The sequence below is a fragment of the Apus apus genome, chromosome 5, assembly GCF_020740795.1.
Source record: "Apus apus isolate bApuApu2 chromosome 5, bApuApu2.pri.cur, whole genome shotgun sequence".
NCBI classification, from domain to species: domain Eukaryota; kingdom Metazoa; phylum Chordata; class Aves; order Apodiformes; family Apodidae; genus Apus; species Apus apus.
In genome coordinates, this window is record NC_067286.1 from 60,088,142 (window position 1) to 60,115,445 (window position 27,304).

The following is a 27,304-nucleotide window of genomic DNA, read 5'->3' on the forward strand; positions in this document are numbered from 1 at the left end:
TTTAGCAGTACTTTGGACAGGATTCCCAGAACTTCACAAGATTGGAAGGTCTATTTGTAAGCCCTGGCTGACCACGGGAGCTTTGTAGAACGAGTCCCTCTGTGTCCCCAGGAACTACCATGGCCTACTGCATTACTCTGCTTTCAGTGGCTACAGCTGTAACTCCCTGCAGCACAATAACCAGAATCATTTAAAGTCATCCATAGTACAAAAAAAAAGTTATGGGTCCTGCCATGAAAAAAATCTAAAATCTCACTTAGAGAAAATAGAAGCTGGCAGCAAAACAGCAGCACAACCACACAGCAATTTCATGCAGTCCCAGAAAAATCCTATTTCTGTTTTTATAAAATAAAGAGATGCCTCATCTATTTTATTATGTTCTCTGGCTCCTTTGTGAACACATTTGCTAAAACACTTTTATTTAAATAAAAAAGCAAGTCTCACCACAGATTCTGAAAGAGGAGACTACTGTGAAAGCAACTGTAGCACAAACATCAGATTTCGAGCGAGTTAAGAGAGGCTGCCTATGTCCTGCTAACAAGCTTTTAACAAGACAGTTTTGCCTCAAAATCAACACTTAGATTGTAGAAAGGAAGATTATCACTGTATGCTCTGACATAAGTACTGGATGAACCCACATCAGAAGAATGCCCCAAAACATAAAAAACAGATAACATAAGGAAAGAAATCATACAAGCGTGGTGAGCTGAAGCTGAGGGCTTGTGCTGACATCGCATGCCACAGCTACTTACTGCTTCTTGGGAAACAAACAACCTGTAATCCAAGGAAAAGGAAGCCCTAAGAACAAGTATTAAGAACATTTGTTAATCAAAGGACTAAACATATAGGGAGGTTTTACTTTCTTTGACTTTCATATATAATTTCCATACAGTAAAATATGTACTAAGCTCTCCACAGATGATGCAAATGTCTTATCCTGGCTCAGGACAGCTGCTGCCCTGAGAAAGAAGTCAAAATGAGCTGATCATTTGAATTCCCTTAAAACTCATAATATTGTATCAAATAAAGCAAAATAGAGCTTACTATACAGTTTAACAAGGCATGTCTAACATCTTCATGCACTTAAAAACTATAATTTAATTAACTTTACCTATAAGCCTGGGGGGGAGCGTGAGGGAGGAAAAAAAACAAACCAAAACAAACCAAACTCATTTTCCTCTCAACTCTGAAAATAGTTCAGGGTCCAAATCCCTATACAAGAAGCCATAAAAATAGTTTGGTTTCTGGTAGCAATAACAAAAACGAGGGCAAGATTAATTCTTACACTTTTATGGCAAACAATCTAAAGCAGATGTTCCAGAATAAAAGCGAGATGTCAAAGTAGTTAATAAGTGCTTTTCAAAACCAAACACAACAAGGAAACTTGCAGCTTTATGTGCTTCTATAAAACTCTAAATCACCTCAGTCAGCTTCCAACCTCAGCCCTTCTCTACTATATGAAGCTTCACAACTACCAAAAAAGTTTTATTCAAGTCTAAATCACCACAGAGCAGTGTGTCCTGAACGAAAGCACATGCTAGTGAACTTAGCTGTTCAGAAATCAGCTGCTCAGTCTGGGCCTTTAGGAACAGAAATATGTTTTCATCGTTTGAATATCCAGGATCTCTGGAATAAAGTCCTTGCCTTTAAGAGACAGAGCATATTTTAAAGATACCTAAAAAAGTTCAGACTGTATTTACATTTCCGCTAGAATACTGCCGTTTTGAGACAGCGATCAAACTTCATGTTATAAGGTCAAAACCAACACAAGCATTCCTTAGAATCAAACTTCAAATAGATATTTGAAGTTCTCCACACTTTCTTGTTTGCAAGTTCAAAGAATTGCTGATCATAAAGCAAACCTAAAGATATTAAATCTTCTAAGGACAAATTTCACGAAAGACGCTGTGCGCATGCAGGAGAACCGAGTCCTTCCACATTTAATATGGCAAGAGTTTGTATAAGCTAACTATAAGCACACCCTTTGCAAATGAAACTAGCTTTTATTGTCAACACAAAAGACACTGTGCTAACTTAAAACACCATTTACTCAGATGTGCTTTCCAAAAGGCCTTAAGCAGGATTATATTGATTTAAATAAAGTAAATTAGGCAAGATTTGCACTCGTGCTTCCCACACAAATCGGATTTGCCAAGCCTTTTGAGTCTAATCACTGGTACAATCACACAGGTACACAAGAGACTGACTCAGCGCTCACACACACTTCTAGACTCACCAGCAAGAGCTGATTTTTGGCTGACCACGGGGAAACTGCCTCCTAAGCCAGTCTGCCCAAGCCTCCATCTACCTGGAAGCCATCCATCCAGCAACACTGGGCTACTGTGCATCTGCACTGCCGCTCCACTTCACGACATGAAACACAAACCCGTCGCTACGGCCTCGGAGTAACTGATACCAAATCACTCAAGGCAATGGGAGCAAATCAGAAACTCTAGAGTACATATGAATAATAACAGGTTTTTGTGTTTCCCAAGTGCTGACAGTTTGGAGGGGTATTTCCCGACCCCACCCCCAAGTCTTGGACTATAATCACATTAATTTCATTGTGCAAAGGCGAGCTGTTCAAGAAGCTTTCACAGAACATTTGGCTTTATAATCCAGGGTGGGCTTTTGATGGGGTTTGTTTGGTCTAAACTGTTCGAAATTTGACAATAAAATGAAGGTAAAATGTTTAACACTCAGGAAAATTTTGTTTTCAGCAAAAGATGGCAAAGTCATATCTAACAGCTTTAACGAATAACCAGATCCTTTAGATCATCAGCAGCCTAGATAACTTTGCCTTATCTCTGGACATAAACTTGTATTGAGTGGCAATACAGTGAAAAAAACATGTTTTCTCCTTTGGTTTCACATTAATCTCGGGTCACAGTTAAAACAAGACACCGCATCAACTCTTCTCTCTCCCACCTCCTTTTCTCAGCCGTTGCTGTGCCAGCTGAAATATCCATTGCTGGGACTGAGCATTTATCCCTGGCATGTTGAAGAGACCTACAAGCAAAAAAGCCTGCCAGAGCCTAAAAGCAGTTTAGCTTATGAAATCACCTAATCCCCAGCCTCAGTCACCCCAACAGCCTTGCTGGTCCACTCCAGGCTTTGGCAGAAATAGGGAGCTGCAGCGACTGTTTGCTGCTATCAAGTCAAGGAAATTCAGACTTTGTTTAACCTTTCATATCGTAGATTTAGACAATACTAAAAGGCAACCCTCAAGGGCTACAAAGAGTGCCCTGTAATTCATACAAGTAGTTGAGTCACAGCAAACCAGCAGCTCAGCCAAGATAATGCATCACTGAACCTACATTTGTTTCTGTACAGGCCTACAGTTTTCTTTCAATTACTCATAACACTTTGTAAGGCACTTGGATGTGTGTATCGTACACTCACAACGTAGCTTTAGTTTTAAGAAAATAACCAAGTCTCAGTAATTAGAGGGCTGACTGCAGTGCTCAAATACTGTGTTTTTAAATTCGATGCTTTCTGTCTGCACGGGTGTTTGTTATATATGTATGGACACAGATACACACACAAATAACCAAAGGGCATGAGTTAAACAGTTTTTAGCAAATGCTGTCACTGAACATTTCGAAAGACCTGTAATGCCCAGTCCTGTGCACATTTACACACAGGATTCATTTAAAGGCACGTCAGGCTATCAAATCTATTTGCTATCAGGAAATGTTATCATACACTTACTTGGGGCTTATTCAGATTCAGCAACACTGATCCAGCTCAGAAAACTACCCAGCTTTAAGCACACAAAGAGCCTCACAAAGTCAAAGGAGCAGTCGCGAACCAATTACTTTGTCTGAATTGTGCCCCACAAGTCCAGTCCAACAGAGCCAAGCAAGCCTCAACCTGACTGTGTAAAGTGAGCCCGTCCAATTACCTATGGCAATAAACACCAGGGCCTAGGAAGCAGAGGCTTGCAGAAACAGGCCTCCAGAGAAACAACCAGCACCCTGACCACCCCATCCTCCGCTCCTCATCCTGCCGTAGACCGTTCCAACAGCTCAGAAGTCAAGCAGCTCACAACCAGCTCTTAAACAGCTATAGCCTGGTCCACAGATCTGAAGGGACTGAAATGCAAGTAAGGGAGCTGAGAGATAAGCCAAGAGGAGTACATGCTTGCTTAATTTTAAAGCACATGCCTAAGGGTTTTCTGGGTCAAAGCCAAGATGATCCTTGTCTTATAAGCTCCAAGGGCTAGAGGACCTCTCTTATGAAGAAAGGCTGAAGGAGCTGAGGTTGTTCAGCCTAAAGAAAAGAAGGCTCCGGGTCTTTATAGTGGCTTCCACTACTGGAAGGGGGCCTACAGGAAAGCTGGGGAGGGACTGTTTACAAGGGCTTGTAGTGAGAGGACAAGGGGTAACTGTTTTAAACTGAAAGAGGAGAGATTTAGATTAGAGATCGGGAGGAAATTTGTTAGTGCAAGGGTAGTGAGGCACTAGAACAGGCTGCCCAGAGAAGCTGTGGCTGCCCCATCCCTGGAAGTGTTCAAGGGCAGATTGGATGGGGCTCTGAGCAGCCTGATCTAGTGCGAGGTGTCCCTGCCTATGCAGGGGGGTTCAAACTTGATCTTTAAAGTCTCTTCCAACTCTAACCATTCTATGATTCTACAAAGACCAAGCACCTCTGCCAGCTTTGGATTAAAAAATTTTATATAAGTATTTAAGTGATACCTTTCAGTCCACAAGGGCAGACTTCTGATCAATACTTAGGATACATATAGTAAGATGAATTTTACCAGGCTAGTCAAGTTGCATGGAACATTACTGAATCAAACACCCACTGGTATTAGTGTGACCTTTCTTCCTCATTTAAATGGATGCTTGACCATGCCTTTCTAACTGAATGTGGGCATCAAGAGACTAATACAATAATAATAGGAGATTTTTAAAAGTACACAGGGTTGCAAGTACTCTCTCAAGAATAGGTATTTATTACATAAATCATCTTAATTTTATTACCTGGGCCCCAATCCCACAGCCTACAGAAATGGAGAAAATATTCCTACTATGGGCTACTTGTCCATTACTCTTACCAAATAGATCAAAAATCCTCAGAAAGCTAATTTACAGAGACATTTTCCAAATTTCTCTAATCATATATTTAAAATCTTAAAAGGAAGACAGTAAGCAACTACAAAATCATGCAAGCACATACTTGGTAATCCATATAATTTTAAAAAGTAGACTAGAATTCTAAGAAATGGCTTACTGAAAGTAAAGTGCCATTGAGTTTATCATATGTGTTTCAGTGTCTTTTTAGACTAAATCAAATAAAACCTCAGCACTCGACAGTACACATGACATTTGTCTTCCCAGCACAAAAAACTGCAAAATGCAATGCAGACAAACCACAATCCTCTAAACTGATGCTCTGGGGTGTCAGTGCTTATTGATGGGGTGCACCTAGTCACATTGAAACAATAAAAGACAACTTGCTTTTGCTTTCTTTCCAAACACACAGATTTCTTTCATCTGTGCATTTACTAACCTGCATAAATAGAAAACTGGTGGTTTCATGCAATCAGCACAGTGCCATTTAAAGCGTAGCACATCACAGCACTCTTAAGTCTTTTTGGAAATACCTCTGTTGCTCAGCAGCACTAGCTTTCCACCAGTTGCTGCTCCACATGCTATTGCCAATCAGCTGCATTTGCTGTAGTGCATTCCAAAGTTTACTAATTAATCTCTGCACTAAACCCCACCGATGGCTGCTTGCCATTCGAAATGATCATCATCTTTTATTTAAAGACACAGTGATCCCATGGTCAAACTCAGACCTTATTTGTAAAGAAAAAAAGAGGTGTGCCAAATTTCAGGTAATTAAATCCCCTTCAATATCAATGAGGAGTTTTTTTAAAACTTGACAGAGGCAATCGTTAATGGCTTGAGAGTGTTTACATTAGACATGCTAAGTTATTTCAATGTTAATTATCAGGGATCGAGCAAACTCTTGCATTTGGAACCAGGAGCTACATTCAGCAGAGGGGTAGGAGATGCAAACTTGTGGAAAAGAGACGCTTAATTTCTTGCAAAACAGCACACATACTTTGAAGCCATGTGTTTTAACGATTCCAGCTTATTGCCACATTTCATTGTGAGGTTTTCAAACATGAATTCCACCCAGTCCAACCCCTCGCACCATTGTTAGAGGCTGCTCTCATTCAGCGGCGCGTACGGGCTCCATGACCTTCACAATGACCTCTGCAAAAGCAGTTGTGCATTTTACTGTGGTGTAAATCCTCACAGACAAGTCGAACCTGTTCTTTTTGGCATCCAGCCCTTTAGATGAATACTCTGCAGAGATTTATTATGAAAGGGGAATGAAGGGGCATTATTGCACAACATTCATCCCTCGCATCCAGCTAAGTTCCATCTTTTTCAACTTCTGAAGGCTTTCCAATAAACAGATCTTCTTAATTGCACAAATCATTCTTGCTTCTCACCAGTTTTCTGTAATTAAAGTTCACTCTTGTTTATGAAAAGGTAGACATGCCCAGAAAAAAGCATGTGCACAAAGGTGTTTTATATTATTATTAATAACTAATATTCATACTTCCTGTTACTATACATGAGGGATTAGTGTTTCCTAGCACACCACTCACAACACTGAAGTACTATTCCACATTGTAGCAACATACACTGCCCTAAAAGGGTCCATTAATTATTTTTGTTATGTCATGAAGTTGCTGCAGGATATAACTGTCTCCATAAGAAACACACTCCTATGGTAAAATGGTGAACAATGAAGTTTGCAGGCTTTTAATTAGATCGCAGAAAAGTAAAAGAAGGCTTTACAAAGTTATTTTCTGTGTTCTCATCCCAATACTTTGTGTGCTCTTATGCAAGTAATTAAGAAAAAAAAAAATCAAGATTGATTGAATTACAAAATATAAAATCATAAAAGAATTGTGAAAGGGGAAGATTTTATAAATTCAATTAATCTGCCAGAGTGGTCAGAGTAGTAACCCTATCGTTCACAATATCCACATTCCTTCAGGTTTTCTAATTGATCCTTCAGCAAAACATGGCCTGCTAGGGAAGGTGGAGAAACCAAAACAAAAAACATCCAAAGTTGCATTGATATTCCAGTCCAAAAATCATGTTCAAACTCGCCTTATCTTGATAGTCGCTTGGTGTTAACCGGAAATGAAGTATTTTGTTTGAAGTAAATATTTCCTGATCTAAATCTCTGAATTCCCCTAAAAAAGCTCCTTCCCCCCAACATCAGCTGTCATGGACAACTGACAATGTACACACACATACCTCTGACTGCAAAAATAAAGAACTGCTGTGTTTGTCTTTCCCTGTCACCCACAGGCAATGTCAGGTATCGGTTCTCCCTCCCCTTCCTCAAACTCTCAGCTGGCCATTCCTCAAGCTTTCCTGCTCCTTTTTCTGCCAGCAAAATCAAAGGCAACAGAAAGTCAAACTGCAGAAATTTCCCCTGACAAAAACATAAGAAAATACACTCTCCTCCCACCATTCCCAGGTCCACACTGCACTTTCACAGCTCCAGAACTGTGGACAGAGGTTCTCCCCAGACAGAACACACAACAGTTGCTTTTATCATCTAAATTCACTTCCCACCTGTTGGTCCAACTCCGCTTCCTGCACTATGGCCCACTCATTCATTTCTAAGCCTGATGTTACCAGCAAGATGGAGCAGAGATGGGCTGAAGATAGTAGGTGGTAAGCCAGCATGGTCATGTAGTGTGGTATTTAACAACAAAGGTAGAGCACCCTGAGTTCTAAAGGGGGTTTCCCCCTGAAAAAGAAATTTCACATTTTGAAAAGCTGCAGTTGCTGTCTGCTTTGCCTCTTCAGAAATAAAAATTAATTAAAAGTGCAGCCACATTTATACTTTGCTCTTCATGGCAAACAAAATAACCCAGATACCATCATTACTTTATTCAGGGTCTTTATTTTTAAATTCCAATGTTTTTAGTTAGGAGATAAACAGACTTAATGCCAAAGTTATATCTGACACTTTAGCTACAGCTGAAGTTAGTTACCCAGAGTTTAAAAGCAGCCAAATGGGTACAGCACTCTTCAAAAATATTCCTGTTACTTTAGAAGTGACGTATCTGTTTAATTTTGTATTTCAAATGCCCTTAACTAGCCAGACACAAAACAGGTGAAAAGTTAGCATTAAACTAAAGTGATACAGCCTTAAGCTTTAGTATAAACTGCACCTTTAGGGTTTACTGGGGTTTTTTTACCCCTTATTCCAAACAGATCTTAGAATTGCCTAATTAGAGGTAAATACTTGGCTCAATCCAGTCTAGGCGTCAGATCCTTCACTAGTTAAAATGTGAATTTAAGCTCAAGGCATCATCCCACAGATATGTGTGAAAACTGAATGGATGAAGATGAAGGAAGCATGAAGTTCCCATTGCAATCCCCTCTACTTCCTCCCATTAGCTCTCAAGCCAAGCCTCTTCCTCTCCACGCACAACTGAAGAAAACCCTCATCATGCTTTACTGGGAGGAACCACAAAGGGGAATCCTTGATGTGCAGGTGCAGTCAAGATAACACCAACTGACCTTGGACACCGGGATCTAGATGTCAAAGATCTCCTCTGTCAAGCAGTCCTCACTGAAGCCCTCCCACTCTACCCATACCAGAGCTTGTGTGTGGCTAGTGGAAAACCCAACAATAAAACTTCCCAGGTTACCCTTTTTTAAAACTTCTAGGCATGATCTGACTCAATATCCCACTCTAGGTGGAAGTGGAAAAAACGCTGCCACCTCCAATGTCACTAGCATCATGCTCGTACAGAAACTGCCATCTTTTCGGAGGGCAGAAAATTCTCCCAATATTACTAATCAATCATTCAGACTTTGCTTGTGTGAACTCAAAGGGCCTACTGCAGGGAAGCAGCTGGGGAGGGACCTTTTACACAGGCATGTAGCAACAGGACAAGGGGGAATAGCTTTAAACTGGAAGAGGGCAGATTTTGGTTAGACATTGGGAGCAAACTCCTTAGTGTGAGGGTGATGAGACACTGGAAGAGGTTACCCAGAGAAGCTGAGGATGCCTCATCCCTGGAAGTGTTCAAGGGCAGGTTGGATGGGGCTCAGAGCAACCTGGTCTAGTGGGAGCTGTCCCTGCCCGTGCAGGGGGGTTGGAACTAGATGATCTTTAAGGCCCCTTCCAACCCAAAGCATTCTATGATTACAAGCTGGACATCTTTATATATCATCTTTAATGCATGTGGCTTTTTTTTACACTAGTCATGTACACACGCCCCAAGAACACAAACACAGGCTGCTCTCAGCTCCAGTGCCAAAGACTGCCCAATGATGCAGGAGATCAGATGCCTCCATGGAACCCTTTTAGATATGTCAGCACCTCTACACAGCACAGACCAGCAGCTCTTGTTTACTTGCACACTGCTTCTGACAGTCTTCATAGGATCGCATTTCTGTGGATCTCTTCCTATGCCTTGGAGAAGAGTGGTGCTCTATTTACTTAAGCCTCTCTTTCAAGAGATGAAACAGGAGAACGGACTTCAGACCTAAAAATATATGCTGCTTTCCTCCTGTGCACAGCCCTCAGTTTTAAATTGTTCCTCCCTCCAACCCACTTACCTTCCTACTGTCTTCCAATTCCACATGCATCACCTTTAAACATACCATCTGTGTCCTGCAGGATCTACCTCACCCTCCCAGAATAATACAAGAATTATTATTCTTACACAAACCCATCACTTCATTTTCTACTAATCATTGCAGATGTTGCAAGTTCCAGCTTCCTGGCCCCCACCCAGCTAATTTAGATAGATGGTTCCACATGTGCTCTCTGTCCCTCCATTTCCTGCCCATACAGCTACACACATTTGTCTAAGTGAGTCAAAGCAGGTCTCTCTGTAGTCATAATACTCTTACATATTTCATATTTTTTTAGAGAGCCTGCATAAAATACAACATATTACCATGCTATTATCCAGTTTGCAAGAGGCAAGGGATTTTACTGCTCTGCCACACATTCTGCTGAACTATAACGTCACAAATTACAACTGAGCCTCGTATTTCCCCAAAATACGTTACCTGTGTAGCAACTAAGTTCAAGTAAAGCAGAAAAAGCAGAACAATAAGCTGAAATAGTCAGTTTCTCCTCTTTGATATACTCCATTAGCCAATACTTTCTTCTAAAAGAAATAAAGATGAATAAAGATAAGCCAGATTTTCAGAGACCAAGACATTTCTTCAACAGGATAATTCCTCTTTCATTAGTAGCCAATGCCTTCATTATTCCTTTCCAGTGACACCTTGACTGACACACCAAGTCCAGACTAGGTATATATGGGGAAATTCACCTTTTGATGTCCAATGTTGACTGCCTAAAACAATATTCCCTTCTCCCATCCTCTGCACCTGAACAAACATTCTTCAGGAAAATTACTTTTCAAGTCTCCTTGGTACAGAACATTGTCTCTTTGATCCAAAATATGGTTTCCTTCAAGTACCCTAGCACAATAAGTCTATCTTGGATGAATACTGACTATAGAAAACTAAGGCCCCCAATACCTCCTTTGAAATACATCTTTATTCTTAAACATTTTTAATTTACAAATGTGCTTTTTTTTAAAAGCTCAAAAGTTGAATCCTCTGAGACCCTCTAGCAAACATCGATTTATCTGCTGTGTTCACTTACGTATCAGCCAAGGAGCAGAAAGGTGGCATATACACACACAGAGAATGGCCTCAACCAACATGCTGAAGATTTATTTCCATGCAGGGAATTAATATGTTAGTAAAGCTGATGTACCTTCTAACTGATACTAAAGCAAAACAGAAGATGCTGTGGGAAACACAAGTCCTGCATGTCCACCCCTGCCTACAGCCAGGCTGTTGTTACCATTTGAACCCACCCAAGTGTCTACACTCCATCTCCTCCTGCCCTTGGAGACCATACTCCTTACACAGGAACTCATCCAGACAGATGAGTACCCAAACCTTCAGCTCCCCAACTCCTTCTATCCCAGAGCTCTCTTATAATGCCCAATCCCATGCAGGAGCCTCTCACTCCTTCTTCTGTGGAGCTCCCCTGTCCCACTCACTCCCACCTTTCTGCCAAATTCTGTCCCACAACTCCCCCTCACTCTCTCCCCTTCAGAGTGATGGCCCCATGTCCCCCCTACTTCTTTGTTATCTCCAAAGCACCTCACATCCAAGTCTCCACCTCCTCCTCCTCCATTCACCTCACCTGCTGCCCTAAGCTCCACCATCCCTACAAGCCCCCCATGCTCCACCCAGACACCACTGCTGCTGCTGCTGCCAGCACTTGATAGCAATTTCCCTGCCACATTTCTTCTAGCAACTACCTCCCACTACAGCCAGCCCTCTTCTCCTCCTTTTGGTTCCTCTTTTAAGTCTGGCAAGTATTTCAGAAAAAAAAAAAAGAGGTAGGTTGTAACCTATCCAAAAGTTGTCTGAAGAAGGTCCTGAGAATGGGCAAGGAGAAAATAAAAGTGCATGGGAGATCTTTTAACTGGGCTGTAAGGTGAATCTACTCCACAACATTAAAAACAGAACCTAATTCATTGAGAAATGGAATAACCAGGAATAAAACTAGTCTGGAAGATATGTCTGCATATACATGCCTGATAAGCAAGACCCTCAAAGCCAGACAGACACAACCCAACTGACTGCTGACTCAGAGGAATCTGTGAAGCTATTAGCCCACCTGTGCCATTCCAGGTCACCAGCCCTCCTCCAGGTAAACAATAGAGAAGATGAAGGGATGACACAAAGCTACTTTGATCAGCAGCAACAGAAGGGATTAAAAGAAAACATGCGGCGTTCTCACGAATGCAGACAAGCACTAAGAAAAAGGGATCATGGCAAGAAGATGACACATTCTTCTGTGCACATATACAAATTCACTACTTTAGTTTGCCTAAATGGCTTCAAATCCTTCATTGCTCTTACTACAATTCTTTAAATGTTCTTACTGCTCTCTTTAAGATAATTTTTTCTCTAGACAGAGTCCTCTTTCAGCTCTAGTCTGTAGAGCAGACAGTCTATCAACCATTTGCAGAAGAAATCAATGCCTTTATTGTTAAGTGACAAGGCATCTGAACTGTATTTTTTTAAGACCTAAATTCAAAAATGTTTAGTTCTGTAAAGTCCTCTTTACGTAGTCATCTTTGAGTACATAAAAAGTTCCTACTAAGAGGCAGAGAACAACCTTTTTTTGGTACCTACCTAGGCAGAAAACAAAGGTCAAGGAAATGCAGTTATTAGGTTTCCCCTAAAAGGCAAAAGTTAGGACAATAAGTGCTACCAGAGGCTGCCCAGGTAGACTGCAGAGTCTCCATCCCCACAGGTCTTCAAGAACAGGTTGGACAGGTAATCTGTCATGAAGTGCCCCCAACTCAGCCTCACAGCAAGGAAAAGGACCCCATGACCTCTTGAGAGCCTCACCCAGCACTATGATTATACCATTACACAAATACTCAGTGCAACTTTGGCACCAAAGGTTCTCATTTTAATAATTTTTCCTCCTCAACTCAAAATTCCACCCTTACACAGGAACTCTGTCCACTCTTTTTTTAATATCATCTCTATCAAGACATAATGAGACTGCTTATACTCACACTTTCAGACAAGTTCTTCATTTCTCTTTCACCCCAGCACTACTTTCTGGTATGTTTAAACAGTGCATCAAGCAACACTATTTAACAACTTTTTGCATTGAAAATGTGGTTCAGTAATTTTGCAGTGCTTATTTAGCACAAACTCTAATATTTAGCATTTATGATGTTTGCAACTCTTGGCCAAGGCATAGCATCAAAAGATGCACTAAATTGTGTCTTGGTAAAAAGAACAGCAGCACTGAAAAAAGTTACATTGGAACAATCTATAAATGTGTTTACATTATATGAATGATTTGCTGTTCCTTCACAAGGCATGTAGGAAGTCAGCACTTCTCAAATGTGTAAAGTATTTCCATGTGCTTAAAGCATGATCTTTCCAAAACAAACAATGATTGAGAATTTTTTTATTATTCTTTATTTCCCTGCCAGCTGTTTTTTTGGACTCTCAGCCACCTTCTTCCTTTCAGTCAGATCTCTCCTTATTGCTCACAGTAACACCTACTCAAGCAATAGCATATTCAGAGCTGCAAGACTAATAGGAAGATCTCCATCTAATTTAAATAGCATTTTCCTTAGATCACTTTACAATGTGTCTTTGTGTTATCGTAGCTAGTGGCAGGTCTGGCTGTTGCTTAGGATGGAACTTGAGCATCCTCCATTACAACCTAAAGCCCAATCTCTGTTGCTCTCTTCCAATGCCTGCTCCTGTATGAGCAGGGGAGCAAAAGAGCCTGCCTGAACCCTTCCAGCAGTCTTCTCTTGATGAGCCTCATCTTATGCAGCATCTTTTCTGTGTGACCTGCCCTAGGTGGTCCTGCTCTGGCAGGGGGTTTGGACTGTATGATCTCCAGAGGTCCTTTCCAACCTCTAACATTCTATGACTCTATGATCTTTCATGGGATCAAAACAATGTGCTGCATGACACACAGATGTACTTCTGAAATTTGATGATAAAGAATCAGGCAAGCAAGCTCTTGGCCAAGAAATGAAACAGGAGATTAAAAAACCCAAAACCAAAAAAAACCCCACCAAAAAAAAAAAAAGACGACTAAAAGAAAACCCAACCCCTTCCCCCAAACCCTAAGAACAGCTCCATTCCAAGAGGTAAAGGGTAGATCTGCTCCACTGCTGACCACAGCCACTTTACTAACAAGTACATTTGTCTTGCTGTTCACTCCTGTACAATTAACAGTGTTGGCACTATTTCCTTCACTAAATTCCAGTCATTACAGCTGTGCAAACTTATGGGCCTAATTTGTATTTATACTAATATGTGTATATAAACATGCACTGCTTTAGCCATGTAAAGGAGCCTTAAAGCAAATGAACAAATATTTATTCTAACAGAACAGTGTAAGAGAGCCCAACCATAAAACAGACTGAGGTCAAGCAGTTCTGGTTATGTCTGCACACCAAACAGTTTCATTTCAACAACAGCATCTTTCCTAAGGCCAAATCCAAACAGAAATCCTGCAAAGAGATACAGGGAGACATAGAACTGCATTTTCAAAATCCAGTCTACTTTCCTAAGGCCAGTGTCATATAAAAGAGGGGAGGAGAAATGGCAAATGTTGTAATTTACTTTGGTTTTTTTCCCCAAAACATTTCTTACCTACATTAGGAAAAAAAACTTATTGAGTAATACAATGTGCCTCATGTTTACTCACTTTGATAGAATAGTAATTACACAGTAAGGCCAGAACCAAATTAAGAGTTTTATACTTCAGTCTGTGGGTTGGAGTGCAGAAGCAGCATTCTGATGATAGATCACTTAAATAAAGTTTCTCTGGCATACACTTGAAAATCAGAGTTCAAAAACTTTAGGCACAGTTTCAGCATGTATGTGCTTGACTCTTAACGAAACACCTTTATTTAAATAAGAGGGCTAGAGATTTAGCATGACAAATGTATTTACTACTGCTAATAATTTTCCATCGTGCTACTCAGAAGTTGCAGGCACATTGTATATGTAATCCTGAGAGATTTAAGTGAGCAGTATGTGGATCACAAGACTCTAGAGCACTGTTAAAATCCAGCACATTAGCCATAAACTGAATTTTATCACTCAGTATTTTTGGTGTTCCTTAGCTCAGTTATTTTAATTCCTTATCACTGTGCTATCAGAGATGGTGGAGAACCAGCAGCCACCACTTCTTTTCTCCTTTTGCTTTTCAGAAACAGGTACCCTTCCCAGCAGATCAATGGAATGCTCACTGTTACAAACAAGGTATTGTTACTGATGGCAAAGATTCAAAACTAAAGCAAAATGCAGTATATGTTCTTACTAGGAATCATGAGAGGGAGCTTAGCAACTGCAGCATCCCACTAGCAGACTTGGTGCTACGGGGCTACATGCACCTGCTCTCCAAAGAGATCCACCTGCATCCCCGTGGGAATCTCCACTCCAGAGAAGCTGCTGGGCCAGCAGTGCTGGTTCTCTAAGCATCTTCATCCAGAGACCTTCTGGAAAGCTCTGTGACTCCCCTCTCACCATTTGGGTTTCCTCTGCCATGAGGGTGACCCCCAGCCCAGCATGTCTGAGGACTGAGCTGGGACACAGCCACCATGCATGCAGACACCAAGGCTGCAGGGGCAATAGAGCAGCCTCCCAGTTCTGACTCAGCCAGACTCCTGCTGAGACAATGCTCAGTGCCACTGAAACTTTTATCTTTACACACATGCTCTAAAACAAGTACATCTATTCTGAGAGAATCTATTTTCCTAAACATGCTACATTTCCCCTTGAAACTAAGTGTTGTGATTTTGTTGTGATTCTCAAGGATGAAGTGCTGTGGAGAGGCAAATATTCCACCCAGCTGCAAAAAAGAAATGTGCATAGAATGAGCCAAATGAAGATTAAAACCAAAACACCAATTAAACTCAGACTGGCACACATCTCCAAGAAATCAATTCCATCCGAAGTGTTTCAGCCTGAAGATAGACCAGCTGAGCTAACAGTGAAGGAAGAAAATAAAAATAGGCTTTATTTTTTTTAACTCTAGGCAAATATTAAAAGCACTTTGGGGGGGGGGGGGGAAAAGCCATCAGAACACACCACACCAAAAGTAAACAAACAAACCAACCAAACCAGAGCAGGAAGAATTGGCAAAACAAGGCTGGAAGGCTGAAACAGTTCCTGGCCATGCAGACAGGGTGGCAAAGCACCCTCGGGAGCTGCAGTACAGTTGCAGTCTAAACTATAGTGTGACATCCACTTCACTTACCTCAGAGTACCTGGCATATGTCTAAGCAACTTTGAAGGAGCACAATTGATTAAAAAGGTATTTGGACAGGCTTTGTTTTTTTTTGGCGTTTGGAACAGGATTTTGGATAATTGCTCCACAAGCTATAAAAGAAACAGACTGAAAAGCAGGAGCAGCCGCTGAGCAGTTGTTTGCACAGGAAGCAATATTGTAGGAAAAGGCAATAATGAAGAACAGTTAATTTGACCTGAGCTGATGAGGTCAATGTTTTAAAAGAAATAGCTCCGCATAATGTAAAATAAGAACATTATTTCCCATTAGAATAATTCTGCAAGTGTAACACTGTAAGAAATCTGTTCCCTAACACTTGTTATGCTCAGATTAGTGGTAACATGCATTCCTGAGGTGTCCTAGACATCCCGTGTCTGACACAGATCCATTCCTCTGAAATATTGATTCAACTGCTGCCCCCTGCAAGCTCCAGCTGCTTCAGACTGAACACGGCTCCCCCCAGCATTCACTAATAGCCTGAAGCTACAAGAACTGGAATAAAATCCTGGTAACACTCAGACACACAGGGAAGTTGACTGTAACCTTTGCTGCTGTGATTTGGACAGGGAAGCAGAAGCTGAAGGAGATATTTCACTCTTAATTCGCTGCCATTCAGGGGTGCTGTTGACAGGAGATGGAGCCCAGCTCAGCGGAAGAGACAGGAGGTTAGGAATTTAGAAGGGCTGGATCCTATTCCTCCTTCCGCCGCTGCTCTACTGTCTAATCCTGGGCGAGTACATCCCCTCTGGGCATTTGGTTCCCCTCCCTCCCTGACACATCTATTTAAACTGCAAATTCATAGGGGTAGTGACCCTCTTGGTAGTGACGAAGCATGAACAACACCCTGCACTCATATTTCTATTCATAAATATTCCCACTAAGTAATGAAACGAAAACTATGAGAGAAACTGAACAGTCAATGGTGCATTATATTAGTTTTGAGGTATTTGGATAGAAATGTAAAAGGCCAAATCTCCCAAATGGTAGCAGACCAGAGAACACCCATGTTCTTTTCCTGCATATTTGGGCAATCTAATTAGAGGCAATTGAGTTTTTAACTACATAAAAGTACCTCAAGAATACCATCACTACAGGCTAAGTCTCCTGGGAGCCTGGAGGAAGGGAGCAAAAAAACATTCTAAAACTGGAAGGAACAGCAGAGGGACAGGGCATGCAGCCTGAAACATGCTGAAGAGAGAAGGCATCTGAGCCAGTCTAAGACATTCCTATTTTTTACAAACATATAAATAGCTGGGCCTCAGACTCAAAGGTTTACATGTTCCCAGTTCCAAATGAATTAAAGAAGAGTTAAGCACATCCCCACTTCTATACATTTTTAACCACAATGGTAAAGAACAGATCTAAACCACCAAAAGGCTCCTGCAGTCCTGTAAAGACAAGAGGCATAAAAAGAAAACTAAATCACTGCAATGGGATTCCTGCTGCATTTTCAAACTGCCATTCGTGTGCAATGCATACGAGCACCTCTCTTACAAATTAAAATCAGCTTTACATTAAAGCCACCTCCCAACCAGAAATGGTCGCAATATTCACCAAGAAACAGAAGAACAGTTCAATTGCCAGACCTTCCATTTGTTTGGCACATACTGGTGAGCCCTAGGAATGTCATTCATTTCTGAGAACCTCTGCTCTTTTTGACAGCTACTTAAAATCTAAGGTGCAAGCACTGACAGCAAACAGTATTTTTAGCACCACAGCAACACTTAAGATCAATAATTTCCTTTACACTGATTTGAGATTAGATTTAATAAAACTGTTTTAAATAATCAAATATGCTGAAAGCCTGTTTCTTAATATGATAAGTGTGATAAGCAGAAAATTCTGGAGCACCTTCTCCCCTCATTTACAGAGGTAAACCAAATTGATTGATTAGGAAGGTACACTTCATGCACAGAAGATACAATTTACTGAAATAAAATATAAAAGTTAACAAGCAGACTGCAAAGTAAAAACAGCTTCCTCCTGAAAGGAGGGAAAAAAAACCCCAAAACACAACACAAAACAATTTAACAAAAGGAAAAGTCAAGGAGACCCTGTCCCCATGAGCTAATGGTCTGTCTCGTGCTATAGGGGATGCTCTTGCTTAGCTTACAAGTGAAAGACACTCCCTCCTCCCCCTGCAAATACAGGAACTCCACAGCACTAATATGACACCTTAAACAAGCCAACTTCCTTGAGCATTGCCCAGCAGACTAGAATGGGCATGCCTCTTAATTCAGAAACCGTGAAACATGTCCAATTATCAGTCAGGCTGAAGAACATCTCTGACCAAGACCATCCCAGGAAAAACAATCCTGTTCAAGCTGAAAAAAACCCCATGGATTGCCACAACTGGCATATTTTTATAGCCTTTGTGTAAACACAAGCTCTGGATTAGCCAGCATCTCAGCTAGCTCTATCTGGATTCCCTTCTTTTGAAAGAGAATTAAGGAAAACACCCACCAGTGGCCAAACTACTAGGATAAAACAAAAGCACAGGGGAAGAAAGTACATAATGATTTGTTCATTCAATGTGTGCTGCTGAAACTCTTGTCAGTGAACACAAAAGACTTTTCACAGAAACTATACTTAATTTGCAGAACGGTTGAGCCCAACAGAGCATAAATTAGAACTGAATTTTTTAAGGAATTCTCAGTACTCCCCTAGAGCTGCCCCCACCAATACAAGTGGTGTGAGCCCCACGGCTTAGAGAGGAACAAAGCTAAAGCAACTATGAAGAGGGTTGCCCTTCAAGGGCAGCACAACAAAAGCTCTACCTATTTCAGGTGTCCAGCTATGCAAACAAACGGTCTGGGCATCCCACATTTTTAAGAAAAACATCCAACCTGGTGTCCAGGTGGGAATTCACCTTACACTGTCACTAGAACCCACTGTCACAGCTCCAGCTGTACCAAATCATGAACAACGAGCTGTGGCACTTTCCACAAAACCAACTGTTCTGAGCTGAACATCTTGCATTTGACTACAGCAACTTTCCAAGGGACATCCCAGTCCTGATCTGAAAATATCAAGAATTTCATCGCATTCCAGAGCCAATTTTAACAGTCAGGCCAATTAACCAGTGGAACATTGTGAACTCTAGGTCTTATTTGTTCCTTCAGTTTCTATTTAGATCCTATTTGTTTAACTAAGGTTACTGGTTCTTGCTACATTTACTGCATTTACTGCTGCACTTTTCAGATTTGGCATGCTGTGTTGAGGAGGTACTTACTGAAAATTGAGTCATGTCTTAACCTTTCTCAAACTAGAGGCAGAAGGCAATACAAAGCATATCCTTCTGCCTTTGAATGGACCTTTGTGGCTCAGCTCCTCTTTGCTTTCTGCAAAGTATTTGCATTCAAAATGCAGTTGGCAGAACTCTTCAGGTCATGGGTCTTCCCAGTAAGGCATCCAGAAGGAAAAGTCCTTTCCAATTTTTTGCCATACTAGTCAGATGCAAAGTCCTGGTCCCTGGATGTGTTCAAGGAAAGGGTGGATGTGGCACTAGGTGCCATGGTCTAGCTGAAGTGGTGGTGCTAGGTCATAGGCTGGACTTGATGGTGTAAAAGGTCTTTTCCAGCCTTGGTGATTCTATGATTCTGTCCCTCCACACACACATGCTGTGGCTTACTTCCCTTGCTAAACTTCCCAATCTTCTTCACAGAGCCTGTTATTTACTCATCTATTTATAATTTTGAATTCAGCCATATTAAAGCACATTTCATTCAAATGAGGCCACCTTGTCAGAGTGGCCTTGTGAACTGCCAGCTTGCATGTAGATCCACAGAAATTCAACATCTGCTTCCAAACACTGAACTGTGTCCTAGCAGAACACCCACAGAAACATTCCCATGCTGTGGTAAACAACAACTACTTTAGAAATTACAAGGTAGCCAGTTAAACCATTTTTTTGTGCAGAATCTCAATATTGTTACAATTGTGTAATGTAATTTCTATATGATTCTAAAAATAAATGCCATATAATACTTCAATTAAGCTCTCTATAAAGAAAATATGGCAACATGCATCCTTCTCAATAAAACCTGTAATTTTAATCGGTGTAAAATCTCTTCTGCTTGATGTAATTAATTTTCCATAAATAGTAGAAATCAACTTCAAATATTCCTATCCTTAACTTTCCTGTTAACTGTACTCCTAATTTTTTTAAGTTGTTATTTTTTAATCTAGGCCTAAGGTCATTCAGGGTAAGGCTTTTTTTGTGTGTGTGGCACTGAATAAATTAAATTAGTCATCTACTCACACTTTCTTAACACTGATAAAGTAACAATCAGTTATCTGAAGTATCCCCTGGTGTTACAAACGTTAAGATTTAAATGTCATGATGCTAGAAATCTCCTTATTCAAGTTGTTCACCATTCTCGGATGAAGTTTAGGTAGGGCTGCAAATTTGAAGTATCCACAACCACACACTGCATTTAATATCCATTTAAAATGCATTAGAAAGGACTTCCACTGTTCTCATCATGTAGAATAAGCTTATCTTCTTCATTTTCCCAGAAAGGCTAACAGCTTTAAGAAATTCTGACAATATATTATAACAACAAGAAAATGTATAAGCATTCAACAAAAAAATCTTTTTTTTTAAACAGAATATAAAATATTTTCTGTCTACTCCCTTTTCTGCACTAACAGAAAACAACTCATGAAGCATATCAGCCTCCTTTAGACTCTTAGATTTTAAAAGAAGATACAGTTTCTACCACAGGAAAATAAGAAAACAACCTGCAGAACTTTGCAAAAGCTGACACTACTTCTGGAAAAAAAGAATGCTGCAAATGCTTCTATATTGTGAATGCTTTGGGGGTTAATAAACACAGCACAGATAACCCTGAGAGATTACATTGATTAATTGATGCAACACTAGTTTGAGGGAAAGGTTTTTGCTTTGCTGACTTGTTGTTTTTTTGAGGAGGGTGTACAGTATGTTGGTTATTTTCAAGACATCATTTACCTTGATCAGTTTTTAAATATAAAAGGTTAAAACAGTACAGAGATTTAAAACTAAACAGGAAACCAGTTTGGTGCAACGATCAGGAACTCATACACCCACCTCTAAATCCCCCTCATAAAACTTTACATTTCCCCACAGAGGCTCATGTGGACTTCTCCATGTTGTGATAAAGAATGGGAATGCTGACAGATCTTCAGCTGTCACTGCAGCAGTAACACATTTGAAAAAAAATTTGTTGCTTCCTACATTCCAGCAACAATTACAAGAGCATCCTTAACCACTCAGCACTGTTTTCTAAATTGCCCATCTCATGCTCACAGATTATTCCAGTGCCTAAAGTAAATCTAAAGAGAGTGCAAGCTTTTCTTGAACTTCTGAAATGTCAACTTCCAGAATTGTTACACAAATGAGAGACAAAAATAATTCAGAGTACAGCACAACTTTGCAGGGAAAAAGGTACAGCTTGTTGGGGTTTTTTTACAACTACACAATGAAAAGATTTCATATATTCGAACTAGCAAAATGATTAAATTCTTAGATTAATTCCTAATTACTTATATAATTGGAAGAGAACAGGCTATTTCATATAACATGCAATTCAGTTTTAAATAACCTCTAAACTTCATATGAGGAAAACTTCAGTCTTCTGAAAAGCATCAAAAAAACCAACAACAAGAAAGTCTTACCATTTTGATGCCAGTGGAAAACGTGACTGGTTTGACAGGTTTGGGTTTTTCCACTTGCATTTCTAGCTGAGTAGATCTGTCCTTGTGCTGAGCTAAAAGCAGTGAAGCAGGAAGATTGGAGCTCTCCTGTAAAAAGGAAGAACAAATGTAAATGCTAAAACAAAACAAATCTTAATTAACGCCACAAATTCTTCAAAACTGCAAGCTGTGTTTGAAAGGCCATCAATAGTACAGCAGTGTAATGCTAAGTATCCTCTCTACAGATACTTACTGAAAACAATCATTTTCCATAATAAGGAAAAGCTGCAGCAATCCCATAAATCAGAGTAACTTGCAAAAAATCACTTTTATAGAATCCACATTAGAGACAATATAACAGGCTCCTTATCCAATGGTCAATGCAACTATATTTAATAAAATTTAAAATAAAAAAATTAAAAAATTTGAACTTAATCAGAGAAGGAATAATACCAAGTAGTATAACTTGGATCAGATGTTTATCTAAGACACATTCTTTCTACCAATGAACTCAGACCAGTTTGAAATTGCTTCCCATTAGATTTCACCTGAGGCCGTTTGGAAATGATCCTTGCTCTGCTTTGCACAATGGCACTATTGTAAGTGCAACCAACAGCATATTTATTTTCCCCTTCACCAACTTATTTTTAGGGAAGCCAGCCAATTTTTTTTTTTTAATATATAAAAATGTAATAAAATGAATAGTTAAGCAAATGAACTACTTAAACTCTCTGAACAGAACAATTCCACAACAGAATTATTATTAACAGAAGTATATATACTGCATTCTTGAGAGAGTCAGAAAATGACTGGCCAAGTCATTTTCTAATAAACTAATGTGACTGTCCACATGCACATCAAAATCCTCAAGACTACCTAGCCAAACAACTGCAAAGCTGGCAGCAGGGAAGAAGTTCAGACAGATTCTTCTCAGACAGCTCCAGCACATTTTATTCCTTAAGACCCTCAAACGTCACATATCCTTCTGTTTCACGTAACCAAGCCAATACTGAACTAGGAACCATAGTTGTTACTCACAAAACCAAACCAACTGGAATAAACTGGACTACGATTTATTTTTTTACGTCTAACAGTTCAGGATAAGAAGGTGGAAGTTTTTCTGTCTTGCTGTTCATGGTATTCTAAAGAAATCTTCTGAGGTGATCAAGAACAGTCCTGTTATACACCAACTCTTCACATCACTCTCCAGTCCTCTTTCCTCTCTATTTTTTGTTACACTCACTTTGTCTTATGACAAGATTGCAAGGGCTAAAAGCAAAAAACACCTCATATTATGAGATCTGGTCCAGAGTCACAAATACAACCAAGGCACGGGGTCCTCCTCACATTTCTGTGATTAATCAGAAGAAGGGGAGAGAAGAGGTTAAAAGCCTAAACTGCAATAGTAAAAGACATTTAATTTCTGTACAACTGGGAGAAAATTTGGACCACAAATGCAACAGTTCACACCCTGCATCTTCAAAGTGGTGCACATGTCTGTAACCACCGTGCAGCAGAGTTTAAGGATGTGAGATTCTTTTAATCACCAGGTTTAATATGCTGGGGAAGAAGGCAAGAGGGTGAAGCATTCTCTGGTTTGTTTTGCCCTCTCATATTCCTTAAACATTCACTGCATTTCTTATACAATAACTAAAGGAAGCCAATTTTTGTCCCAGCTTCTCAAGAGTTCGCACAATGAGCAGTAACCAGATTACACAACTGTGGGAAACCCACACAGTGCCAGCAAGCCACCACCTCTGTGATTGTTTGTCCTTTCTAATATGCACATAGCCCTTCTGTTAACTATTAACACCCACGAAAGGTCCAACCCACTAAACATTTATCCTTAGGAGCAGTTTTCCACATAGGAAAACAAAATAACAGTATGCACAAAGCTGGTTATGTGCAACGATTTCTGATTGTCTCTAAAACCCCTGGGATTCTGGTAAAAGTAGGGATGCTTGATGTCTTGGAGGCATCTTGCCCTTTGCTTGATTCCAGGCTATTCTACAGCCCAGGGAAAACCTGCCCCTTTGCCATGTCTGCAATGCCATTTTGCTCATGCCTGCAAAGTACAGGTGCTCAAAGAGGTTAAGTGCAAGTCCCACAACACAGAAGACATCTAAGAGCAGATCTATAATCCTCTGTAGACAGGTAAGAGAATTTACACAGCAAATAAAGGAAGTGCTTTCATATTTTACTGAGCCCTGATTATCTAAGTCTAGCAGGATTAAAAAAACAAACCAAAACACACACACAACTCCGCCAACAATATGTAAAATGCATTTGAGACAAGTCTAAATTACAAGAAGGTGTTGTGCTTTCAAGCAAGAGGCTTTGTTGTAACAGAGGGGACTTACAATGAAGGTAATTAAAATCTGCCTAACATTTAGTGCTGGGAGGCAAAACAGGCAACAGGTAACAGCTTAGGCCAAGCACCTGATAGCTCTTCTAGTAGCCTGCAGAGCCTCAGCTGCCTGCAATGCCTTGATCACCTTTCCAGCAAGTGGCACTGGTCTTCCCCCCTCAGATCCCTGCAGCCTTGGCCTCAGGGCCAGTCCCTTCTGTATGAGCCACTGCACTCCCCAGGCTGAGCAGGAGCCAAGCCTGCTGCACCACATTTTAAATACCAAACATTTCTGCCCTTGTTTCCCTGCCTCTGAACTAGCTCTTTGAAGTTGGGACAGTATTCTCATACACCTCTGTAAACAAAGGAGACCTTTACTATTGTAATACCATAAATAATATATATAGGAAACTGTGAATCTCCTCAGTCATTAGAATTTAAGCGAAGGTAAAATTCTTGTCTTGGAAAAGATCCAACATCTCTTCCTGTGCCATAAAGAAAAAAAAAGTCTTACATTTTTTCTTGCTGCCCAGTATGGGGGTGGGGGGCAAGAAATCTTGAAAAAAGCACCAAAACCCAGGGCTGTAGGTTTCCAACATCAGGTGATGCACCCAAAAGAGACACTTCAAAACCAAGAAGTGAAATGTCAGCTTCCCACTTTACACTCAGAGTCCTACAGAGTCAGTAGTTTTGCCACTGGTATCACTGTAGCCAGAACTCAATCCTCTTTGGTTTAGCACAGTACCAGCAACCACAGAGATAAGTTTATTCATTTTTTTAAAGTAATTCTTTAGACTACTGCTGCTTATGCTCAGATATTGCTGCATTTCTCAGTTAAGTTTTAGTTATTTCATTTTCAGATTTGCAGCACAGCATTAGAGAGATTTCAAGAGACCTTAAGAAATGTTTATTTCTTTAACAACTGCTGGTCTTCCAGAAACTTTGTAAGTCATTATACAAACACTTCAGTGCTGCTTTTAGAAACCTTCAGCAATACAAAAAAGTTTTAGTTCAAATTTAAGTTGAGAGTGCCCCTTCATAAACAGCCAAACAACTTCAAATTGTCCAGTTTCCTTCCTCTGCCTTTTAATAAATCACCTTTCTGTTGTTTTTAAAATATTCAGGTATTTTTTAATAGCACTACATATGCAATCACAGTTAAAACTACCGATTTTGGTTATGTTTTAAGGATTATTTATAACCATTCTTTCCTCAAGTAATCTGGTGAAGTAGGTTTCCAGTAAAAAAAACTGCTTTGTAAAAAAAATAACAAAACAAACAAATGAGGAAGAAAAAAACAAACAAAGGGAAAAGCCTAGTCTCTAGTAAATTAAGAGTGTGTTATAGAACAGAATTGAATTAAGTAAGAAACCAGTTAAAATCCCTATTCTGAACCATGAAATTCAAGCTCTTAGTGGAGCTTTTATTACTTGACCCACTACTAAATTAGGAATAGTTTGTGTGGATTCTAAGCACTTTTGAGTGAAAAGAGATTGCTGGACACAAAGTTACAGACTTAAGGGATTTTTAAAGAACCTTTCTGCTTACTGTCCCCTGTTCTGTCCCCCTTGCAGAGACAGCTGAGCTCATGAAGCAGCTCCTGATCACCACCTTCCTTCAACACACCAGACTGTCAGCCACTGCTGGGGACTGCTTAACAACCCCACAGTGGAAAGAGTTCACATTATGGCTGAACCAACCTAGCAGCTCCTCTCTATCCCCCTTCACAAACTGCAGAACCAGCTGTGCACCAGAGCAGACAAGTGCATCAGCAGAAGGCCAAACAAGCAGGCAGCTAAGTGGCCTCAGACATGACAGAACCTCACCCAACACACACCAGGTTCGAGGTGGAGGAGTCACCATAACAGCTGGGCTAATGTAAGCTATCCTTGATGACAGTCAGAGCCTGTGGCTTTCATTTTGTCAATGAATTAAATTAAATCTAGACTTTCATACTAGCTCTTCTTCAGACTAATAACTCAACTGGCAGAGTGGCTGGAACCACTAAGCAGTTTCTGAAATATACCTCCCCATGTCAATTAGCAACACGAAAAGAGCTTTCAAGGGAAGCTCACTAGGAACAGAAAATGTACCCAAAAAAAATCAAAACAGGCAGAACAGGAAAATAGCCTTCTTCTAAATACAAAAAAAAACCAAAAAACAACACCTTTTGCATTTATCTTTCCTATCCAGGATTTATTTTGTCCTGAAACAGCCAAGAATGCTTTCCTTAAATTAATTTCTAACCAGCACTGGACATTCTGGACAATGAGTCCAATTAAGTCTGTGAATCCCAGCAGCACCCTTCTTTCAGCCCTCAGTTTGGCAAAACCAGAGTTGTTTGTAAAATTGAAATGAATGACAGGTGAGAGAACAGTAACAGAAAACTGACAAGACAGGGAAAGAAAAAGGGCCACAGTTAATTGTGATGGAGATTAATGTCCATGTACTTGCTGTTTGCTCTGCTACTGAGCATTCCAAGCCTCTGGTTTTCTTACTCACCAGATCATCCAAGAGTGCTTGCTTATTCTTCCTTTTCATCATCTGCTGCATTTGTTCTTCTTTCTGCATGAGCAGCCTCCTTTGTTCACTTTCCTGTCTCTCTACCGCTAGAGCTTCTTCCAGCTCCTCCTGCTCCCGTGTCTGAAAAGAAAATTAGAAATCAACTCATGGCAATCTTTCTTCTTGGGTAGACAGAGCTCACTCACAGCTCTGCTGCCTACCAAAGGCCCTGGGACAGACCAAGCAATGGGAAAGCAGCCAAATTCTACCTTTCCAGGTAGATTTTTCAGGTCATTATGGACCATAATTCTTTCTTATTGTTCAAGGCAAAGTGAGATTCATTTTTTTTCCTTCCTTGCTGCTCTCTGCAGTAGAAAGTAACCCTCTGGATGCTGGCTCTTTAAGTGTTAGAGAATGACAATAGCATTTCCTTACACCTTCACTCTAATATGAATCCTTCTTTGCTCCCACACATCCTACTTTTCAAGTGAGGCAAGCGGGTGACCAAAAATACAATCTCACAATTGTTCCTGACTGCCCCCCAATCAGCTGCATCTTGTGCACAAAGTATCATGTGTACTTCTTAGCAGTCGTGTAGAAGAAAACAAAGAAATTACCAATTGGTAAATATTAGCAGAGAAGCTTATAAGCATAAACATATTTAAGCAGAACTGTAAACATTCCTCATTTTCTGGGAATGTTTTCCATATAACTTGGATTGAAGTCATGTGCCACAAGAGGAGAAAAAAAAAGAAATAACTAATATATAGAAACTACTTTTTGTTTCAGGATTTTTCTTGAGAAGTCTTTTTTAACCTGCAGACTATTAAGTCATCTGTATTTGAAAATCATAGAGGAATCAAAAAAAAAAGAGGAGGGCTCAAAGACAGGGAGGGA

The 27,304-nt window shown here is 40.3% G+C and overlaps 1 protein-coding gene across 1 annotated transcript in view; it reads right to left on the reverse strand.

Annotated features, from left to right (window-relative positions):
* Positions 1-27,304, reverse strand: part of MNAT1 (MNAT1 component of CDK activating kinase) — a 125,528-nt gene that overhangs the window by 46,418 nt on the left and 51,806 nt on the right. The window contains exons 5-6 of the mRNA XM_051622292.1: positions 26,408-26,548; positions 21,541-21,666 (exon numbers count right to left, since the gene is read on the reverse strand). Of these exons, the coding sequence (XP_051478252.1) occupies positions 21,541-21,666; positions 26,408-26,548 (267 nt within the window). The remainder of the gene's footprint in view (positions 1-21,540; positions 21,667-26,407; positions 26,549-27,304) is intronic.